Below are 19,523 nucleotides of genomic sequence, written 5' to 3' on the forward strand. Positions count from 1 at the left end.
GATCTAAATAAATAAATATGCATCTTACCCATAACAAAAACATAAAAAAACCACAAATATGCTTAAAATATGTTCAATATCGTGGTCATTAGACGCTGATGCCACTGTTGCTTCTTACACCACGAGTTACTACATTATCATCCAATTGTACATGATAGGAGAGGAAAAAAACCTTGTTTTATCATTACTGATAACTGGAAATGCTAAATGCAGAAATGGCAATATTTCATTACAATGTCCCCAAATATTGATCACATAGATATTATTGTGTAAATTATTAGCTAAAATATTAGTTTTATACATTTCAATTCATTTGTTGTTGTATTCTCATATGGTGATGCTGTGTATGCATAACATATAAACTTTCATGAAACGAAACAAATCAAATAGAAGGTTACAGGAACTATAAGCTCTAAGGCTCTTCCAGTATATTTCTTTACCCTGATTTTTTTTTTAAAGATAGAGAAGGTGTGGCTAGCTTTATTACCAGTCTGAAGGCGATCAGCGACAGAATGAGAATTTATTCATGCTCTCCTTTTAATCAGGGTCAGCGATAGGGAAAGTTCACATTATGTTGCCTTCTGGCTACCAGACTACCTACACCTTGCTGTTATGTGTTTTGACAGCACTATGATCAGGGTTTTGAATTTGAAAGTTTTGAATTACCATTGCAAAAAAAGCTGTCTTTCAACCAGAACAAATGCAAAAAAGCAGTAAAAGTTATACTGGCCCCTAGTTATAATCATATCAACAACTTATTTTAATATCCTTATGTAAAAATTACTGGATAGAATGTAATGATGAAATACGACATTCCTACTTGATATTGTAACAGTAACTATTACAATAGTTCTATCACAATTCAAGACCATAATAATGCATTAATTCACTTTAGTAAAGTTTCCACATATGTTCATATTTCATATTTACAAAAAAATGAAACAAAACCCAGTTTGCTTAGTAGCAGGTAGATAATTTCTGAAAGTTTTGCCCCTGCTGCTACTCGCTTATGATGAGCAGGATAATTATGTGAATAACATGAGAAAGTACATTGACTTTTCTGTTCGTTTTCTAGATGTGCTTGATTGAATAATATAGGAGCAGCAACACAGAATTGCCTCTAAAACTTTTTCTGTAGGAATGCAAATACTACAGTAGTCCATTTTCACAAATGACCTTTCAATTAAAAAACAAACCTTCATATACGAAGTTATAAATCTAAATAAAATGAAATCTAGCTTTCGCAACAGAGAGAAAATAAACTATATTCCTCTCTCCTACTGAAACCAATGAATTGCAATGGGGTGTTTTCTGATTGAGCTATTTTAGTAGCTGACTACGTCACGAGTAAGATTTTTTTATCCAATGTGAGATACAGTATGAAAAAAGAGAGGGGGTTCAGGTTATACTCACTTTCTTGATCGGTTTTGATTGCTTCAAACGGATCCATTTAAACATTTTGCTGCTTTGTTGGCAGCAGCTTCTTGAACTGAAGGCAAAACTGAAAAGGTTTCTATTTCTTTTCCTTTTCCTCTGCCACCTCTTCCTGGTCCGATTGCTTAGTGAAGTTTAATAGGCTTATTTTGTATTTCACTATCATTTATGAAGAAAGACTTTGTACCATCTGCGCTAGGACCTACGGTTTCAGAGACAGCCACTCTGCTTACAGCAAGATCACATGTTCTACAGCATTATCTTGTGATTTGCAGATGCCACAGCAACAATTATGTGTAGTAGCAAACACCCCACAAACTTGACTTTTAGCATTGTAGAGAGAAGGCTTAAATGCAAAAGACATTTGATGCGGATATTAATTTTTAATATGACTTTTTTCTGAGTGACAAGGGATTGGATAGCTAAGAATATTTGATCAATTCAAACATTTGGATTGTTTCCAATCTTTTCATTATCTGCACTAAACTAATACTAAAATATGGAAAATTGGCTTGGGGGGGGGGGGACACCCTATTACATTTTATTATATGTATATTTTTGAGGAATAAGTACACCTTTTCTTATGCGGCAATACTGTCTACCATTTATTTGGATCTAAATTTACTCCAAGTGGGGGGAAAATATCCCAGTAAATCTACCAGGATGTTTACCTAACACTTTAGAATAACCTGTTGGTCAAACCTTTGTATGAATTTCTCCTGAACAAATCTGGTGGGTGGGTAAGCTGGTGTAGAAATGATTAACGAAAGAATCTGCAATAAAAGCCCTTTGAAATGCTGACTAACTGTTAAGTACATTGGAAAAGATACTGTTTGTTAAAGCCTTTAAACTTTTACAAGTATCTTCCCACTCTATGTACAATAGGCTGGATTAATAGCTTTGGCGGGCCATATCTGGCCCGCAGGCCATAATTTGAAGACCCCTGCCTTAGAAAATAGGAGAAGCTTTGGAAAACCTGAAGCCAGTGGCCTGGGCCTGCACTAGACCCCCCCCTACAAAGCTTCTACCACCTCTGAGGCACCTATACTCAGTTTAATAATCTCACTGGGGAGAGGAGGGATGGGGTTATTAAGCAAAGTATAAGGTGCCTCAGGGTAAGTTGTTTAACAACTATCTTGATTTGCAACCATTAATGGGAAGACTCCATTTTGGCTGGATATCAGGGACTACCCGTACTCCCAGGAGTCAACTAAAACATATAGTGTAAACATTGTAAAATCTCTTTAAATCAGATTTTATTCTCAAATATATAAAATGCTATCTTCATTGGCAAATAAATGTAGCTTGCAGATATTCAGAAGTAAAGGCTTATAAAATGATACAAAGGCCATGAAAAAGGACAAAATGACCAGCTATAAGAACAGTGTGACCTATTACGATTCAAAGTAATAATATCTTTCTAATTACAGCACTCTAATTTAAAACCTGTAAATACAGCAATATTATTTTAAACCTAAATTAGAAATTGTGTTTTAAACTTATTGACAAGATCATCTGCCCTGCAATAGAAGAAGTGTATTCACTACATGCGTATTCAATATTTCTGTCCATGTAGCTTTGTTAAGAATCATTCATTTAATCTTTTTCCTAAAATATTCAGTGATACTTGGACAGAAGGAAAAGTTAACATATAACTAAATGGACCAACTTAAGATCAGATGGTGGTTATTATAAAATCTTTTTTATGGTTTATACTGCACACATGACCATGTCTACAAAATCTTAATCCTTTAGATCAAATGTAGCTTTTTATGGGGGAAATGCAGTAATTAGTAATGGTCTTTTAAAGGTATGCAATTACATCTCCGAAGCTTTCCTTTTTTTTAGTAATCTTTTAATCCAGTGCATCATCGCCATTTTCATTCAAGAAGTTTGACATTTTCAATCTTTTGACCAACAAATTTACCCAAGATTGTTATACTAAATTCCCTAAATTCAACATTCTGATTTGCTGAATTTGTGAAACAACCAGTATATTTGTTACCTAATCAGGCATATATATAATTCACTGAAAAATAATACCCCTCATCCAAGATAAATATAATTTGGAACATATTCTATAAAGTTATCAAAAAATGCCCAGCTGATAAAATAAATGAGGTACATATATACCTACAACAGAAAATAACTGAGTGAATTTCTTGACAAGTATTCTTAGGATTACTAAGGACTTCACATCTTGAGAAGTGATTAAACTTAAATACAATGACATCATGCTAGTCTTGTATATTGATTTCTTACTAAGCAACTGAGTAAGATAACTGCTATGCTACTACACTAAATAAAATTAATAATTGTTGGTCTCCATCAGTCTGTCATCAAGACCCAACAAAAGAAGCTGAAGGAGGGAGGGAGGGAAGGAGGAAGGAAACTTCAAATACATTGCTATAAAGAGGCAGTATTCCAACAGTTTGGAAGGCTCTTACTCTTCCTGTAATAAGGCCACTTTTTAAGAAGTTGGAAATAATCCCAATTGTCATGGTTTCCATGCTATCCCAAAATTGGTTAAATCTTTTTAAACTTAATATTAATTGCTTTAGAAGTTATCAACTTAACCATGATCAAATATGTGTAGTTCTTGGAAAATCTGAGATAAAAGATAAGGCTGCTTGCTTTCAACATTAACATTCTTCTTAACTTTTGATTGCATTTTGCTACTGCAAAATTGTATTCTAGTAACATTTTGTTGTAAATTTATGTAGTGTCAATTTCAGAGTTTTCCTTTCCCTAGTATACTTTATACAATGGTAGCAAAGCGACTGCTAAGTTTTTATGTATTTATTAGGAATATATTAGTCATTTTTAATAGCAAAGGACTCCTAAAACAATGTACAATGCAGAACCATTAGGGAGAATTCAAAATATAAATTATACAGCTGAGCTAAAAAAAATAATCAACAAATCTAAAAATAGTTGCAGCAGAGCCACAAACTGAAGAATCCTTAGCTGATATTTTCATCTGTGTGGGCATGGAGACTGTGTAGGCACGGAAACTAAGGATGGACAGTTCAAGTAGTCCTCAACTTACAACAGTTCATTTAGTGACTGTTTGAAGTTACAATGTTGCTGAAAAAAGGGACTTACGATCGTTTTTCACACTTACAACATTGCAGCATCCCAGTAGTCACATGATCAAAATTCAGTTTGGCAACTGGTTCATATTTATGACAGTTGCAGTGTTCCAGGGCCATGTGATCCCCTTTGGGATAAGCAAAGTAAAATGGGGAAACCAGATTCATTTAACAAATGGGTTACTAAATTAACAACTCCAGTGATTCACTTAACAACTGTAGCAAGAAAGATTGTAAAATGGGGCAAAACTCAGCTAACAAATATTTTACTTAGCAACATATATTTTGGGCTCAATTGTGGTCATAAATCAAGGATTACCAGTTTGTTGACAAAATTCCAGTCTCTTCTGGTTTTCATGGCAGGTATATGTAGAATATCTGAATAGGAAGATGAAGTCCATACGAAGATTCCATCTTTTTGTTCTCAGAGGCAAGCCTACCATTTGTGCTTAATACCTGAGGTACTATGAGGACACAGATTGTTGCTGACTTGTAAATCACTTAGAGAGGGTTGTAACAAGCACCGTGAAACAGTGTATAAGTCTAACTGCTATTGCTGTTGCTACTTGATAAACATATTTGTGATGGTTTTATACTTATCCTTTTAGTGAGTCTGATTTTTGTCAGAAGTTGTGTTTCCATTAGCAAACCTCAAGATCAGCAGTATCATGTTTAGATTAGTGAGGAAGCTATTGAATAAATATGCCTGGGAAAGGACATAACACGTCAATATCTAACACAGTTCTTCTCATCTTCCATTACATCTTCTGTACCTTCCTATCATATAGTCAAGGCTGTGGGTTTCCCAGTTGCACTGTATGGCTGTGAAGGTTGGCTCATAAGAAAAGCTGAGCATCAAAGAATTGAGGCCTTTGAATTATGGTACTGGAGAAGACTTCTGTGTGTCCCTTGGACTGCAAGGCAATCAAACTGGTCAGTCCTAGAGAAGATCAATCCTGACTGCTTTTTAGAAGGTCAGATCCTGAAGATGAAACTTAAATACTTTGGCCACCTAATGAGAAGGAAGGATTCACTGGAGAAGAGCCTAATGCTGGGAAAGATTGAGGGCAAAAGAAGAAGGGAGAACAGAGAATGAGGTGGCTGGATGGAGTCACCGAAACAATAAGAATGAGCGTAAATGGACTCCGGGGGATGGTGGAGGACAAGAAGGCCTTGAGAAATGTTGCCCATGGGGTCGCGATGGGTTGGACATGACTTCACAACTAACAATAACAACACCTTCCTATCTTTGTTTCTGCAAAACAAACACAAGCACCTGCCCTCTCTCTTCTCTCACATTCTATTGAAATGCATTCTGCAAACTATTCACAGCATAAAACTAGCTATATAATAAAAACTTACATTGTTCATCTTTTGATGATCTGCAGGAATATATTGAAGGAATAGCAGTTGAATCACGCAAATAAAAGATGCAGCAGGCTATCCTGCAACGTTTCCCTATCCTCTTAATGACTGCACATAGCAATGATTTTTTTCAAAAGATGGAGGAAGTGATATTGAAAAAGAACCCTGTGAAGTTACTATTAACGTATATACTGTCCTCTAGGTGGCAACATATAGGATCATTCAAACCCAAATTATTACAGTTAGAAGGGTAAACTTCACAAACACTGAAAGCACCTAGCTCTCCCATTCAACACAGAACCCCAAATGTGGCAATGTCAAAATAGCATTTCTCATAAGTCTTGAGTGTAGGAAGCAAGAATCAAACTGCTGCATTATTGATTCATTTGTATATATTGCTTTCCACCCAAGCAAATGCTTTGATGATCAACACATTCAGGCATCACACTCAATTGAAGCCCATGCTGGGAGATGGGGGCAAATCACATGGATAGTTTTATGTGTGTAAATGGGGGGTGGGTCATAAGGTGGCATTGCACATTCAGAAAGCTGCTGGTTAAACTCTGTTTAAAAGCAGATGGCTATAATCTAAATTTATACTTCTGGCTCACACTGTGGATTATTTGCTTATATAAATAGTGAAAAAACTCAATAGCAACAGGAGAATTTATTCTCACTCATGCCAAATTTCTGACTCTCTGCCAACTAAATGTGAAGAAATGACTTCCTGCTGCTTCAAATTAATAGTTTAAGAAACTGAAGTATTTTAATCTTCCTTTAAAAAAAAGACCATTATTCTAAAGCTCATTCTGAATGGATTTCAGAAATGGATCCCAATTCCCCTTCTTATATAGAAATAGAAGAGAAATTTGATTATAGTAAGACTGAATGAACAGATTGCAATTATCTGTATAGCTTTGCACTTCTCTAAATTTCACAATTCAGGGGCTTGATAAAAATAGATAAAATATGTTAAGAAAATATTATATTAATCAAAAATTTGTTTATTTGTATGCCACCTATCTCTTAATAACTTAGATGACTCACAACAATCAAATAATTTATAATAAAATCAATAAAAATAAAAATAAATTAAAATATTAGGGATGTTATTAAATTAGGGAAGAATGTAATGAAAAGAGGGTCAATTTCATATGATTATGTGTGTTTAACATGCACATATTAAAAACATTCAGGATTTCAAATACAGGGAGTCCCCAATTTACAACAGTTCATTTACTGACCATTCAAAATTGCAGCGTTTTTTACATTCATGACCGTTGCAGCATTCCCATGGTCATGTGATCAAAATTCAGATGTTTGGCAATTGGTTCATACTTATGACCATTGCTGTGTCCCAAGGTCATGTCTTCTCCTTCTGACAAGCAAAGTCAGACTGACTTAACAACCACGTTAGTATTTTAACAATTGTGGGGATTCATGTAACAACTATGGCAAGAAAGGTCGTAAGATGGGGCAAAACTCATTTAACAACAGAAATTTCCTCATTTAACAACAGAAATGTCGGGCTCAATTGTAGCTGTAAATCAAGGACTATCAGTGACAATTAAAAAGAAATAAGAAACTGTTGTAAAACTAAGACAAAGTGAAAAGTGAACTGTAATAGAAAGCAAAATCATCCATTCCTATTTGATATGTTACAGCCTACCCTAGACAGAGGAAATGGTGTATCCTAGAATTTTATTTACAAAACTTCTACGATGATCTTAGACTATGAAAAGTAGGCTGGAAAAAGCATGGTGTTGAATAGTTTGACAATGGCAAATGGAAGTGTTAGAAGCATGCCAACTACAGTGTTAAGCATTATTGTGTGGTTATGACTGATTTAAATTTACAAGTTTCTCATTGCATTCACTAACCCTTAGCTTTTGCAGAGGGGTACCAAAGAAAGTAACTGTGTAGAGGACACATATGGTGATGAGTCTGTATCATTTTTTTTGCTATATATAGGTACATGTACTGGTGCCAATGTGCAATTTAAATGTTACCACAGCATGGAATCCAAAGGAACATTAAGGAAATAATTGTACTAAAAATTATATTACTGCAAAAGTGGAAACATACTAGAATAAATGAAGCTGGTGAGGCAGGAACAAATAATTTCCATGCTAATGACAACTGTTATAATGGTCAAGCTTCCGATTTAAAATGCTGGAGAAAAAAAGTCTAGAATTTAAATCATGGAGCACAGATTTGGATAAGATTATTATTTTTATATGTTGCAGTGGGCAAAGGCAGTGACTTGTTCCTGGTTCCTTCATTCTTGTTCCTGGTAAAGAAGCTACTCTTGCTATACTGTCTTTGAGAGTCTTCTGCCAGTAAGACAATTCCTGAACAAAGGGTTAAGAATGTGGAAAGCCAGAATTTAGCTGTATCAGTATGTTGCGTGGCAACTGAGGTGTTGATTGAGGAAGAATAAATGGAAAATCACAGAGGCCAAATTTGCTCTTGTTGCCGCATTCTGAATGAGAGAAGTCTCCCCTGTTGTGCTGAAAATGAATAGCAGCAAAGTGATAGGAATAAACCAATTCCTTTACTTATCATACCTGAAATATGCACAAATCAAGACAACAGTCTTTGGCTGTGACAATAGCAATCCACAGAGGGGGTGAAAACAGGTAAGACTACGGTCTAAACCAGTGATGGTGAACCTGATGAAATCTGGGTGCCAAAAAGGGTGTATGCTTGTGCGCTTGTCATGAACATGACTCGGACGAGGAGCTGCCCAGAGGGCATGCACACATGAGAAAATGAACCTCTGATTTCTGGCATGTACATGCATGCCAGCCAGCAAGTCTTCCGGTTACTGGCGTGCATGCACATGTAATGATCAGCTGGACAGCATGCATGCTCATGCCGGAAAATGGAAGACCAGCTCTTCCAGTTTCCGGCGCTGCCACACACACACAAAGGCCAGAAGATCATTGCATGCGCATGCATGCCAGAAACCTAGAAGAAGAATGGGTGATGCCACATATGCTAGGTATCATGGCTCTGCATGCTACTTCGGGCATGTGTGCCACAGGTTTGTCATCACGGGTCTAAACTCCGGCCTTTTGTGTGACTATTGATATTGCATGCACATACAAAGGATTTAACCTTGCAGCTCTTACTTGTTTTGACCTCCTCTGTGACTGCCACCGGCAGTTGCTTTTCTAAAATCTTGACTATTTCTTAAATGAAAGTATTGTGCAACCAACATAATTAATGAGTTTACTTATCTCTAATCATAAAAACAAAGTAAATAGAAGAAATGGTCTCAAAATAAATAAAGACATGAAGCTTTCAGACTGCACATGATCCATGTATTTGCTGAGCTTATTGACTACAAAAGATAATACTATTCACACTTTATTTGGGAAAGAAACCAATTATACTGGCATATATCTATAAGGCAGATATTATTTGTGTAATTTAGAAATATTATATAAATTGGTCATTTAAGATTTATTGCTGCAACCCAGACTGGTTCTCCAAACAGAGAACATGGCATAGCATTATCATCAACGCCATTTCCAAATATCCCACACATAGAATATTTATTCAGGCAATAAAGTTTTATATCTTTGCTCCTTTTGAAAGTAACATCGGGCCACATATCAAATGAAAATTTAATTTGAAACACATGAAATTTTAGTTGTGGAGTGGAGAGAAAAAATTAGAGCAAAAAATTATAGCAAAGAAAATTCTTGCCTTCTAGTTCATCCAAACAATGTTTTCATCATTCTACAATGCAATTTGGATTTAAACTCTGGGCCTCATATTTTAAAATGTGCACCAGTTTTCACAACTGATAGCCTGTGCCCTTGAAGATTAGCTTTGAAAGGCTTGTAGTCTATCTGTACCAAGCTCTAATCCTGAAGCCGAATAGCCCAACTTCTTTGTCAATCTATCCCCAATGCCCTCCAATTTTCTCTGGAAAGCTTGCAGCAAATATGAACACACACACACACACACACACACACACACACACACACACACACACACACACACACACCTGTGCTGTGTCTTCCGAGTTCTGCTTTCTGAAAAGGCAAATGAGGCTACCATAGCACAAATCTTCAGCTTGCATAGCATCGCCAGCCCAACATTCATACCTTTAAAACCAAACAAAGATAGCAAACTGTTCAAGGGGACAACTGGTAGCTTCACTGAAACAAACAAAACCCAAAACATTGTGGTTTTGCCGTGACTTCTCCGAAGTCAAACTGGCCCTCCTAATTTGCCAATGACTCTCTGTCCTTTTTCTGCCATCCTTCCTATCTTTGTTCAGAAGCAGTATGTGTTCCATATATTCCAATAAAGCGTGAAAGACACTTAAGCTCTTCCCTTATGAAGGTCAACATACACATCACGCAGAATCTTGGTGATTCTCTTAAAGGTATTATTTTAAAAACACTTGCTACTCCCACCCCCACCGATAAAAAATTATCCAGGATTTCAATGTATGCATAATTGACTTTTCCTGCATGCCTATAGTTGCAGTGAGTAGACAGCCACTTAGAAATATACATTCTATGTGACAATTGGCATATGACACAATCTATAGTTTTATTTCTCAGCTATTATTACTAACATTTGCCGGGCACCTAATTCTATGAAGAAATGCCCCTCAATTTTTGTTTCTCACCTGTTCTTCTGTGTTTTAGAGATGTCAGATTTTCAAGAATAAATCCTACCTTGTCACTGTCTACTGTATTCTGAGAAGTCCTGGATGCAATTGAAATCGTGTCAGGCTGACTGCTTCCATCTCCTTGGCTGTCGGCATCTTCTCCTCCCTCTCTGCAGAGGAAAAAACAGGAAGAAATTTCTTGAATGAATTTGAAAAGTGTTCAGGCACAGTGTGAAGAAGAATTTGTTCAGCTGATCACACATGTGTTACAACTTAGTCTGTAATTTAGAATGCTGATGTCACCCCTACAGTGTGGTTAGTGCATAATAACCACTTTTGCTCTTTAAAACTGACTATTCCAGGTTTATATAGTGACAGCAACATATCTCAAAATAGCTCCATAATGAATGTGGCAGGCCAATGACCTGTTCTGCTTGGCTTTCTCACTTAACCAAACCCAGCCATCTAAATTATAGCCTAGCTGTTTTGCAAAACTGATGTCAATACCTCAGTTCTCACGTGTTCTGTGGTTTAAATGATGCAGCTATCAAACTTTGAAAAATATAAAATATGAACAAACTAATTTATTCTCCTTTTAAAATATTTCTGATAATTTGAAATCCTATGGAGTATTTTCCACCCTTCATTCCAATTTCTGCTTATAGGATGCTACTGTAAGGAACTTCAATGCTAGAACTTTTTTGTTTAAAAAAATAGAGGACATGACTCTTGTAAAGTATGTTATCAATAATCTAATGTAATCAGTACAGACTATTAATACACCAACTTCTAGGGAAGGTTAGCATCTACTTGTGTGTAAGTACTCATGGGCCATTGCTTTAACACCATTTTAATCCTACCAAAATAAAGTACATAATCTAAATCCAAGTAGATGGATTTAGATACAGATACAGACAGACAGAAACACACAGACAGATCTGACTAAGCATTACCTCATTAAACATTTTTATAAGCTAAAAACTATTTTCACCAATTATATTTCCCAACTACTGCTCAGAAAGTCTAAACTTGATCTACAAAGTGCAAGAGTTCTTATATAACTTATACTGGTGTAGTTCATTAAGCTATGATCTGGTTTAGGTGTGTGTATGTGTGTGGTGTGTGTGGCTTATCATGGTATGTGGATCTACTTATATTGTTATTCAACAATGGTTTAAATCCAGATTGAATTCATAGTGCAGATCCAGTCTTTCTGTGGCAAAACAGTTGTTTTATATAGAACATTCACAAAACGATTAAGATTACCTCTTACTGTTGTTCCTTTGCTTGGCTGGGGTTTTGGGGAGCTGGATTGGCTCTTTCAAAGCTCCTTTTAAATGTATCATTCTTTCTTGTATCACTTCTCGAATATTTTTAATCCATTCTTGTTTAGTTTCAATACTGGTTGCCTAAACATTTGAACAGAAAAGGCAGAAGATAGAATTGCAGTATTTCTCAAGTAGGGTCCTGTATTTTGGTTCTTTTTAAAAGTTGCTTTCATTCATTTGCCTAACTAACAGAACAGTTTTCTTGATAAGACAGCAGAAGTTCATGTGCTAAAAGTACATTGCTAGTAAAAGAAAGGCAGATAAAGATAAAATAATATATGTATTGTATGTGTGTGTGTGATATATAATATGACACAACCCAACCCAGTATACACACACCCATATGTAATATGTATAATATGCTTACAGAGGGGAAATTGTTCTTCTATTACTAGTTTCTCAAACAAAGCCTCTAAAATGATGGAGCTTTGTAAAATGACCCTAACCTAAAAAAAACCATTAGCACTAAGAAAGCTATTTGTCTTATGGTAGCTTTTAAATAAATAAATAATAAATAAATAAGTAACTTCTGCTACGATCAGTAAAAAAATAAATAGTATTGTTTGCTCCACACTGTGTTAAAACAGCAGATCATTTCATTCTAATCTAATGAAGCTTAGGGTAATTTCCTTCCAATGTTACATGTTTTAATGAGGTCGTCCCCTAGTGATAGTTTTTAAAAAAACTATTCTTAAAAATAGTTTTAAAACTATTGTTAAAAACCACTAGGGCAAATTATAAAAAAATGGGAACATGGTAAAAAAACATAGTTTATGTATAAAACCATGTACCTATATATGATCATATACTGGATTACAGCCAGTTAAACTAAATTCAAACAATGAGAAGAACTAGAGTAAAATTAAGAATGAAATCTGAATGCTTGATGAAGATAGCCTTGGAAGTGAGAACAAATTAGCAGCAGCTAAAGGCTACTTCCTAATGTATGGTGCATATATTGTTGTATGTAGGCTTTGGTGCCTGATATATAGAATGATTGTTGCAGATTGAACAAATACACTCTATGCTTTACCCAATTATTTTGATGTATTGTGTATGTGGTAACTAAAACAGATGGACTAATGCATTCAAATAGCATTATGTTGAATAGACTAGAATCCCTGATGTATGAAGTGAAGCTCACATTACTTATGAATGTATGGCATGTGTGTGTAAACTACCTCACCTTTTACATCTACTATGTACACTTGTCCCACAGTTTCATATACTGAGTAGCAAGATCTGAAATGGGTCTCTGTGTAAGTTCAATTGGATGGGAAAAGGCCCCAGGTTGTGATTATTGATCTGGATGTTTCTACTGAAGAAAAAAATATATAAAGCATTGGAGATAGTGGAAAATAATTTTGGAGACTTACTTTTAACACTGTTTTGTTATCCGAAGAGGGAGTCCGTCCAGACCATAAGGCAAACTTGCATGGATCACCTTCCACATGCTCTGTTACTCCCAATTCTGAGGTCTGTAAGGAAAGAACATGTAGCTGAAACTGATATGTTCATGAATTTTTGAATGATTCATTTATAATGGCTAAGTACATTTTTATGCTACAAATTTAATAATAAATACATTTTTAAGCTCTTTCATATCTTTATTAACCATTTCTACTTTAGTAAAGTACAATAAAATGAATCAATGTAAAGTACGATCATGTAGAAACAAACAGAAAGCTTGATTTATCTTCCACCCCCAACATAATAAAGTCCTGAAGCGCATAAACATCCTTGCAGACTTACCAGTAATTTGTTCTTGTAAACATATTTAGTATGTCCTGTAGAATCTTTTATCTCTTTGCTAAAAACTAGAGAGATTTCAAAGAGAAACAAATGTCTCTCACGACCCTTCCGGATGAGAGATTTGGGATCCCATACTTGGAATGAATCCTGAAGAATCAGTTCTCCCTGAACATCCAAATTTTCATCAAATCCTGTGATAAATACAAACAAAAATGAAAAAAGAAACACTCGTAACATTGGTTTCAAAAACCCACACTCTATCCATGGCTAGATAGTACTGAGCTTGGTGGAAGAATGGTCTTTCTCAATATATCAGAGGACCTACTTGGAATGTGCATCCAGATGAGACTCGGAGGTATGGTGAAGGAATAACAGCTCTTTAGCATTTGGATGGAAATTCAAATGTAAATAAAAACAATCAAAGGTACAAAAATATATTATGCAATGAGGGAGAATGGAAATAGCAAATTGATGTCCAAGGAAGATTCAGGTACTCCTTAAAATGGACAAAGTTTAACAATTGGAGATTTGTAAAGGCACACTTAGGTATTTCTAAAAGGTGGCCCTAAGAATGAGTAATGCAGTTCATGATATGAACATTCCTAATGCCTTTTGCAATTGGATGCGAGGTGCTCCAACACTGGAGGTTTTAAAGAAGAGATTGGACAACCATTTGTCTGAAATGTATAGGGGTTCCTGCCTGAGCAGGGGGTTAGACTAAAAGACCTCTTCCAGGGTGTTTAATTCTGTTATTCCTCATAGTTGTTCATTATTAACTACTTCATAGTTATCAGTAAGACAGACAAATACCATATTTTTAGGAGTATAAGACACACCAAGATTTTGAAGAGGCAAATTTTTTAAAAAAGTTTATGTACTCTGCAGACCTCCCAAAACGGGCCCATTTTTTTGTCCAAAAAAAGGCATGCATAGACTGTAGGAGGCTTGTAAAGTGCTCCTGGGGGCTGCCTCCCAAAACAAGCAAAAAATGGTCTGTTTTTTGTAAAACGGGCCCGTTTTTTGTCAAAAAAAGGGCATGCATAGCCTTTAGGAGGCTTATAGAGTGCTTCGGGGGGCTGGATGGGTAAAAACAACAAAGCAACAGCCCATTTTTTGCTTGTTTTGGGGGGGGCAGGAGCCCTCAGAGCACTCTGAAAACCTCCTAAGGCTATGCATGGCCATTTTTGCAAAGGGGCGGGGTTTTGGGAGGCAAAAAAATGCTGCATTCAGTGTATAAGACACACCCAGATTTACACCCTCTTTTTTGATATGTACTGTATTTTTCAGAGTATAAGATGCACCTTCCCTCCCTTTTTTGAGGGAAAAAGGTGTATCTTATGCTCTGAAAAATACATATATATAGCCTTATATCTACAGCCTGTCATATCCATGCCCGTTCTCCTTTCTGGCAGATTAATATTTACTTACCTTCCAGCATGCTTACATGCATGGCATCATTGGCTTTCTTGGGAACACTAAGCATCACTTCCAAACCATCCTTGAGCTCTCCTTTTCCTTCTTCACAGCATGTTAAAAGCTCCTGGAAAAAAATGCATAAACAAAACAAAACCCCTGGATAAGTTTCTTCCCTTGTGATTGCAGCCAATCAAGTCATTTGCAGGCTGTAAGTTACTTTCTTCATAGCTATGGCAATTGTCAAATACTTGAGTGTCTTTTTATATACTTCAGGAACTGTGACAGCCAGGAGACAACAAGTTCTCTTATTAAAGCAACTGCAACAGTTTCATAATTAAGGGGTTATTAAGTCTGATTCAACATTCCCATTTTATAGATTGTGTAGCAGAGTGTTGTTTCAGTTCCCCTGATAACTGAGAAGATTAAATATTTCCATGGAATAGGTAATTTGATATGATATACTACTATACTATTACTTAGTTAACCAGGATAAATGGTCTTTTACCCAAGCCTTTCCAAAAAGGTTGGGAAGAGGGATTATTCTAATTATTCTAATAGCCATGAAGGTCAGTATCAAGGATAAATTTTACTAAAGTAAATTATTATTTACTAAAGTAAATAAAAACTCAGAGAGTGTAAATAATGAGCCAAAAAATCATGTTGTATACCACCTAGGTCAGTGACTTTTCTTCCAGGAACTGTAAATAAAATTATACCAATAGTCAAAATATCTGTCTAAGATTTTGAGATGACATAGCCTTATAGAAGTGCATATAGTTGTAAGTCTTGATTCTAACTAAAGAAAAGAATTATAGCAACCCTAAGTTAACCCTGGCATCCATTGGAAAGTAGAGAGGGAGATATATATGCAGACAGTTCTATGCAATACCTCGGCTTTGTCAACCTAGGCTTGCCAATCCTGGATGAAAGGCCTTGTCTATTAAACTGGGCCTTAAGCAGGGGTGGGTTCCTGCCAGTTCTAAACTCTTCTATAGAAGAGGTTCCACAAATCTACAGTGTCATTTAGAACCGGCTCCAGCTCCCTCCCCCTGCCCGTCCGCACATCATCAAGATGAAGAGCGAGAGGAGGAATTCTGGGAGTTGAAGTCCACAAGTCTTAAAGCTGTCAAGTTTGAACACCCCTGGGATTTTTTTTCTAAAGGGTTAGGGATGCAAAGGTCTTGTTACTTGACAGCTTTAAGACTTGTGTGCTTCAAATGCCAGAGTTTCTGAGCCAACATTTGCTAAGCAAGAGCGTTGTTAAGTGAGTTTCACCACATTTTACATGTTGGCCACGCCCACTCAGCCATGTGACTGCCAAGCCACTCCCACTCAGTCACATGGCTGGCAAGCCACATGGCCAGCAAGCCACTCCCACAAAGCAGGCCACACCTACAAAAGGGGTTCCAAAAAATGTTGAAACCCACCACTGGCCTTAAGTTACCACCTGGGTCACTATTCATTCTTAGATTATTTAAATAAGGCAGCAACCTGATCAAACCTAGTAAAATGTTTTAATATCTTCCTTCTCTGTTATATCAGTGGCACCGTCTTCCTTCTTTACTTATGACAAGCAAAGTCAATGGGGAACCCAATGGGAAAGGAGAAAATGACCTCTCTGAGCCTGGCTCCCTTTATTAGATTGAGTAATGCCCTAACCTCTTCTCTAATGTCTCTCTCTTACATGATTCCAACTGATCTTTCTATTCAGCCTCCATCCCAATTGGTTTATCTTCATCTTTCTTGATCAGCCAAGTCTCTTCTTCCTATTTCCAGCATTTCTGAACTAGTATTAGCCCAGGAAGCAGGATCTAACCCTTTTTCTAATTGTCTATCCTTCCTTTGACTTAACAGGCTGAGGCAGGACCTCAGTTTCCACAGAAGGAATCCTAGCATCAACATGGGCAGCAGTACCCTCAGACTTTTCCATCTCTAATTACAGAGTATAAACTCTGGTTCAATGTCTGTTTTCAGAGGTCGATATTCTGGACAGTGCCTGCAGGGTAGAAGATGTATGTGCTCCCAATTGTTTTCTCTGTAGAGGTAGTCCTTGACATATGACCACAACTGAGCCCAAAATTTATGTTGCTAAGCGAGATGGTTGTTAAGTGAGTTTTGCCTCATTTTATGACCTTTCTTGCCACAGTTGCCAAGTGAATCATTGCAGTTATTAAGTTACTAACATGGTTGTTAAGCGAATCTGGCTTCCCCATTGACTTTGCTTGTCTGAGGGTCGCAAAAGGTGATCACATGATCCAAGGACACTGCAACTGTCATAAATATGAATCAATTGTCAAACATCCAAATTTGGATCATTTGATCACAGGGGTGCTGCAATAGTCATTTGAAAAAAAAAACCCAGTCATAAGTCACTTTTCAGTGCCATGGTAAGTTTGATTACTAAACAAATGGTTGTTAGTTGAGGACTATCTAATGCCCATTCTTTTTTCCTTTTCATTTGTATCATTAATAGGCCTCCTTGAATTCCACCATTGTCACCAATTATTGCAGGGTGGATTTTTTTTGAGACACCAACGATCAGGTTGAATCAGACTCAAAGGCAAAAAATATTTGAAATTTATATGGTTAGATTTTTGTATCTCCCTTTATGGGGGAGGGGGGAAGATATTTTTATTTTACAAATGGAAAGCTTACCAATTAGAAAAGAAATGTAAGTTAATAAACATCTTCAACTACTGGTAGTTCAGAAATTAATCTTAATAAGACCAAAAACTCTATAAAGCCTTAGTAAGACTACATCTAGAGTACTGCATCCAGTTTTGGTCACCACATTACAAAAAAGATGTTGAGACTCTAGAAAAAAGTGCATAGAAGAGCAACCAGGATGATTATATGACTGGAGATTAAAACATATGAAGAACGGTTACAGGAACTGGGCATGGCTAGTCTAGTGAAGAGAAGGACCAGGGGAGACAATGTTCCAATATTTGAGGGACTGCCACAGAGAGGAAGGGGTCAAGCTATTTTCCAAAGTACCTGAAGGCTAGACAAGGAATAATGGATGGAAACTGAACAAGGACAGATTCAACCTAGAAATAAGGAGAAACTTTCTGACAGTGAGAACAATCAACCAATGGAACAGAAGTTGCCTTCGGACGTTGTGGGAGCTTCATCACTGGAGGCTTTCAAGAAGAGACGGGACTTCCACCTGTCAGAAATGGTGTAGGGTCTCCTGCTTGGATGGACGGTTGGACTAGATGACCTACAAGGTTCCCTTCCAACTCTGTTAATCTGTCGTTAATCTGTATTTTCTGTTTTAACCAATTATTTTTATGCGCTCTTTATCTGTACAATATTTTGTATACCTGTACAAAGTCCAATTTCACTATATTCTTATATCTTTCTATTCTGTGCCTCAAATACATTTGTTTGTTGCCGACATCTATATTTCTGTGATCTAAACCCCTGAGCTGCCACTGTCTATGCTGCTACATTTTTTTTAGAAACCAGTTTGTATTTTATCATTTTTTAGGTTTTTTTCCGTTATGTCAAAGTTACTTTCTCCTTCCTCTTTTCAGCTTGTTTATTCTTGGCTTGGCTTCTGGACTGTTTTTCCTCTTTTGAATCTTGGCTCCAGCTGAGAAAAATGGCTTGAAGACTTTTTACCTGATACCTCTCTGAGAGAAAGAAATAAACTCGTTTTTCTCTTTAGTTTTCTCAGCTGCTGCCTCCTTTCTTATTGCCTCTTTCTCGGCAGGGTTACCTAGTCTTTGGTTTTACTCATTACTTTGACTCCTGGGCTTTGGCTCAATTTCTTCATGAGCTCTGTGGCTAGAGTTCCCAAGCAACCACCTTGTCTTCCTCTTCTCTCTCTTCCCTACCTCCCCCCAACACCGCTACTTGATTGGCATCTGCATTGTCCTGGCAATGGGGGAAGGATAAGAAGAGAGTAGGAGCAAGAAACACAGGTGCTCATAATCTCCAGACAGTCCTTCCACATCATCTTGGACATCCCCTTTATAAATATAAGTAGTCTTTGACTTACAACAGTTTATTGAGTGACTTTAGTGTGAAGCAGTGGTGGGTTGCTAACCGGTTTACTACTGGTTCGCTTGTGCTCATGTGTGCGCTCGCGCGTGCACACAACACTTCTGCGCATGCACAGAAGCTTCCAGATGGGTGGGCGGAGCTTCCTGCCGCTGCTACCGGTTTGGTCGAACTGGGCTGAACCAGCAGCAACCCACCTCTGATATGAAGTATATAAATACATATCAGAATAACAACAAAATCAATGGCATACCTTTAATAAAAGTTGATACTTTGTAATCCTCTGGACAGGCTTGATCAAATATGAGGAAATGGAGTTGGCCAGACCATGCCTTTGTTGAATTTCCTTCAAAAAAAGTAAAAACAACACTAAACTTTCCCAAAAGATGACAAAACAGATAACAAAAATGCAAGAAAAAAGATTTGCAGATTCTTTAGCAATTTAAAAATCTACAAATAGTTTTTTTTTATTAAAAAGGTATGTGATAGACAAAT

The 19,523-nt window shown here is 36.6% G+C and overlaps 1 protein-coding gene across 1 annotated transcript in view; it reads right to left on the reverse strand.

Annotated features, from left to right (window-relative positions):
* Positions 1-19,523, reverse strand: part of LOC106552522 (kalirin) — a 489,228-nt gene that overhangs the window by 19,643 nt on the left and 450,062 nt on the right. Inside the window, exons 28-33 of the mRNA XM_087707922.1 lie at positions 19,282-19,374; positions 15,033-15,144; positions 13,605-13,795; positions 13,229-13,330; positions 11,791-11,933; positions 10,592-10,694 (exon numbers count right to left, since the gene is read on the reverse strand). Coding sequence (XP_087564048.1) covers positions 10,592-10,694; positions 11,791-11,933; positions 13,229-13,330; positions 13,605-13,795; positions 15,033-15,144; positions 19,282-19,374 — 744 coding nt within the window. The remainder of the gene's footprint in view (positions 1-10,591; positions 10,695-11,790; positions 11,934-13,228; positions 13,331-13,604; positions 13,796-15,032; positions 15,145-19,281; positions 19,375-19,523) is intronic.

Source organism: Thamnophis sirtalis, unplaced genomic scaffold (assembly GCF_051295495.1).
Source record: "Thamnophis sirtalis isolate CommonGarterSnake01/CBP01778 unplaced genomic scaffold, rThaSir2_p1.2 scaffold_1, whole genome shotgun sequence".
Lineage (NCBI taxonomy): Eukaryota > Metazoa > Chordata > Lepidosauria > Squamata > Natricidae > Thamnophis > Thamnophis sirtalis.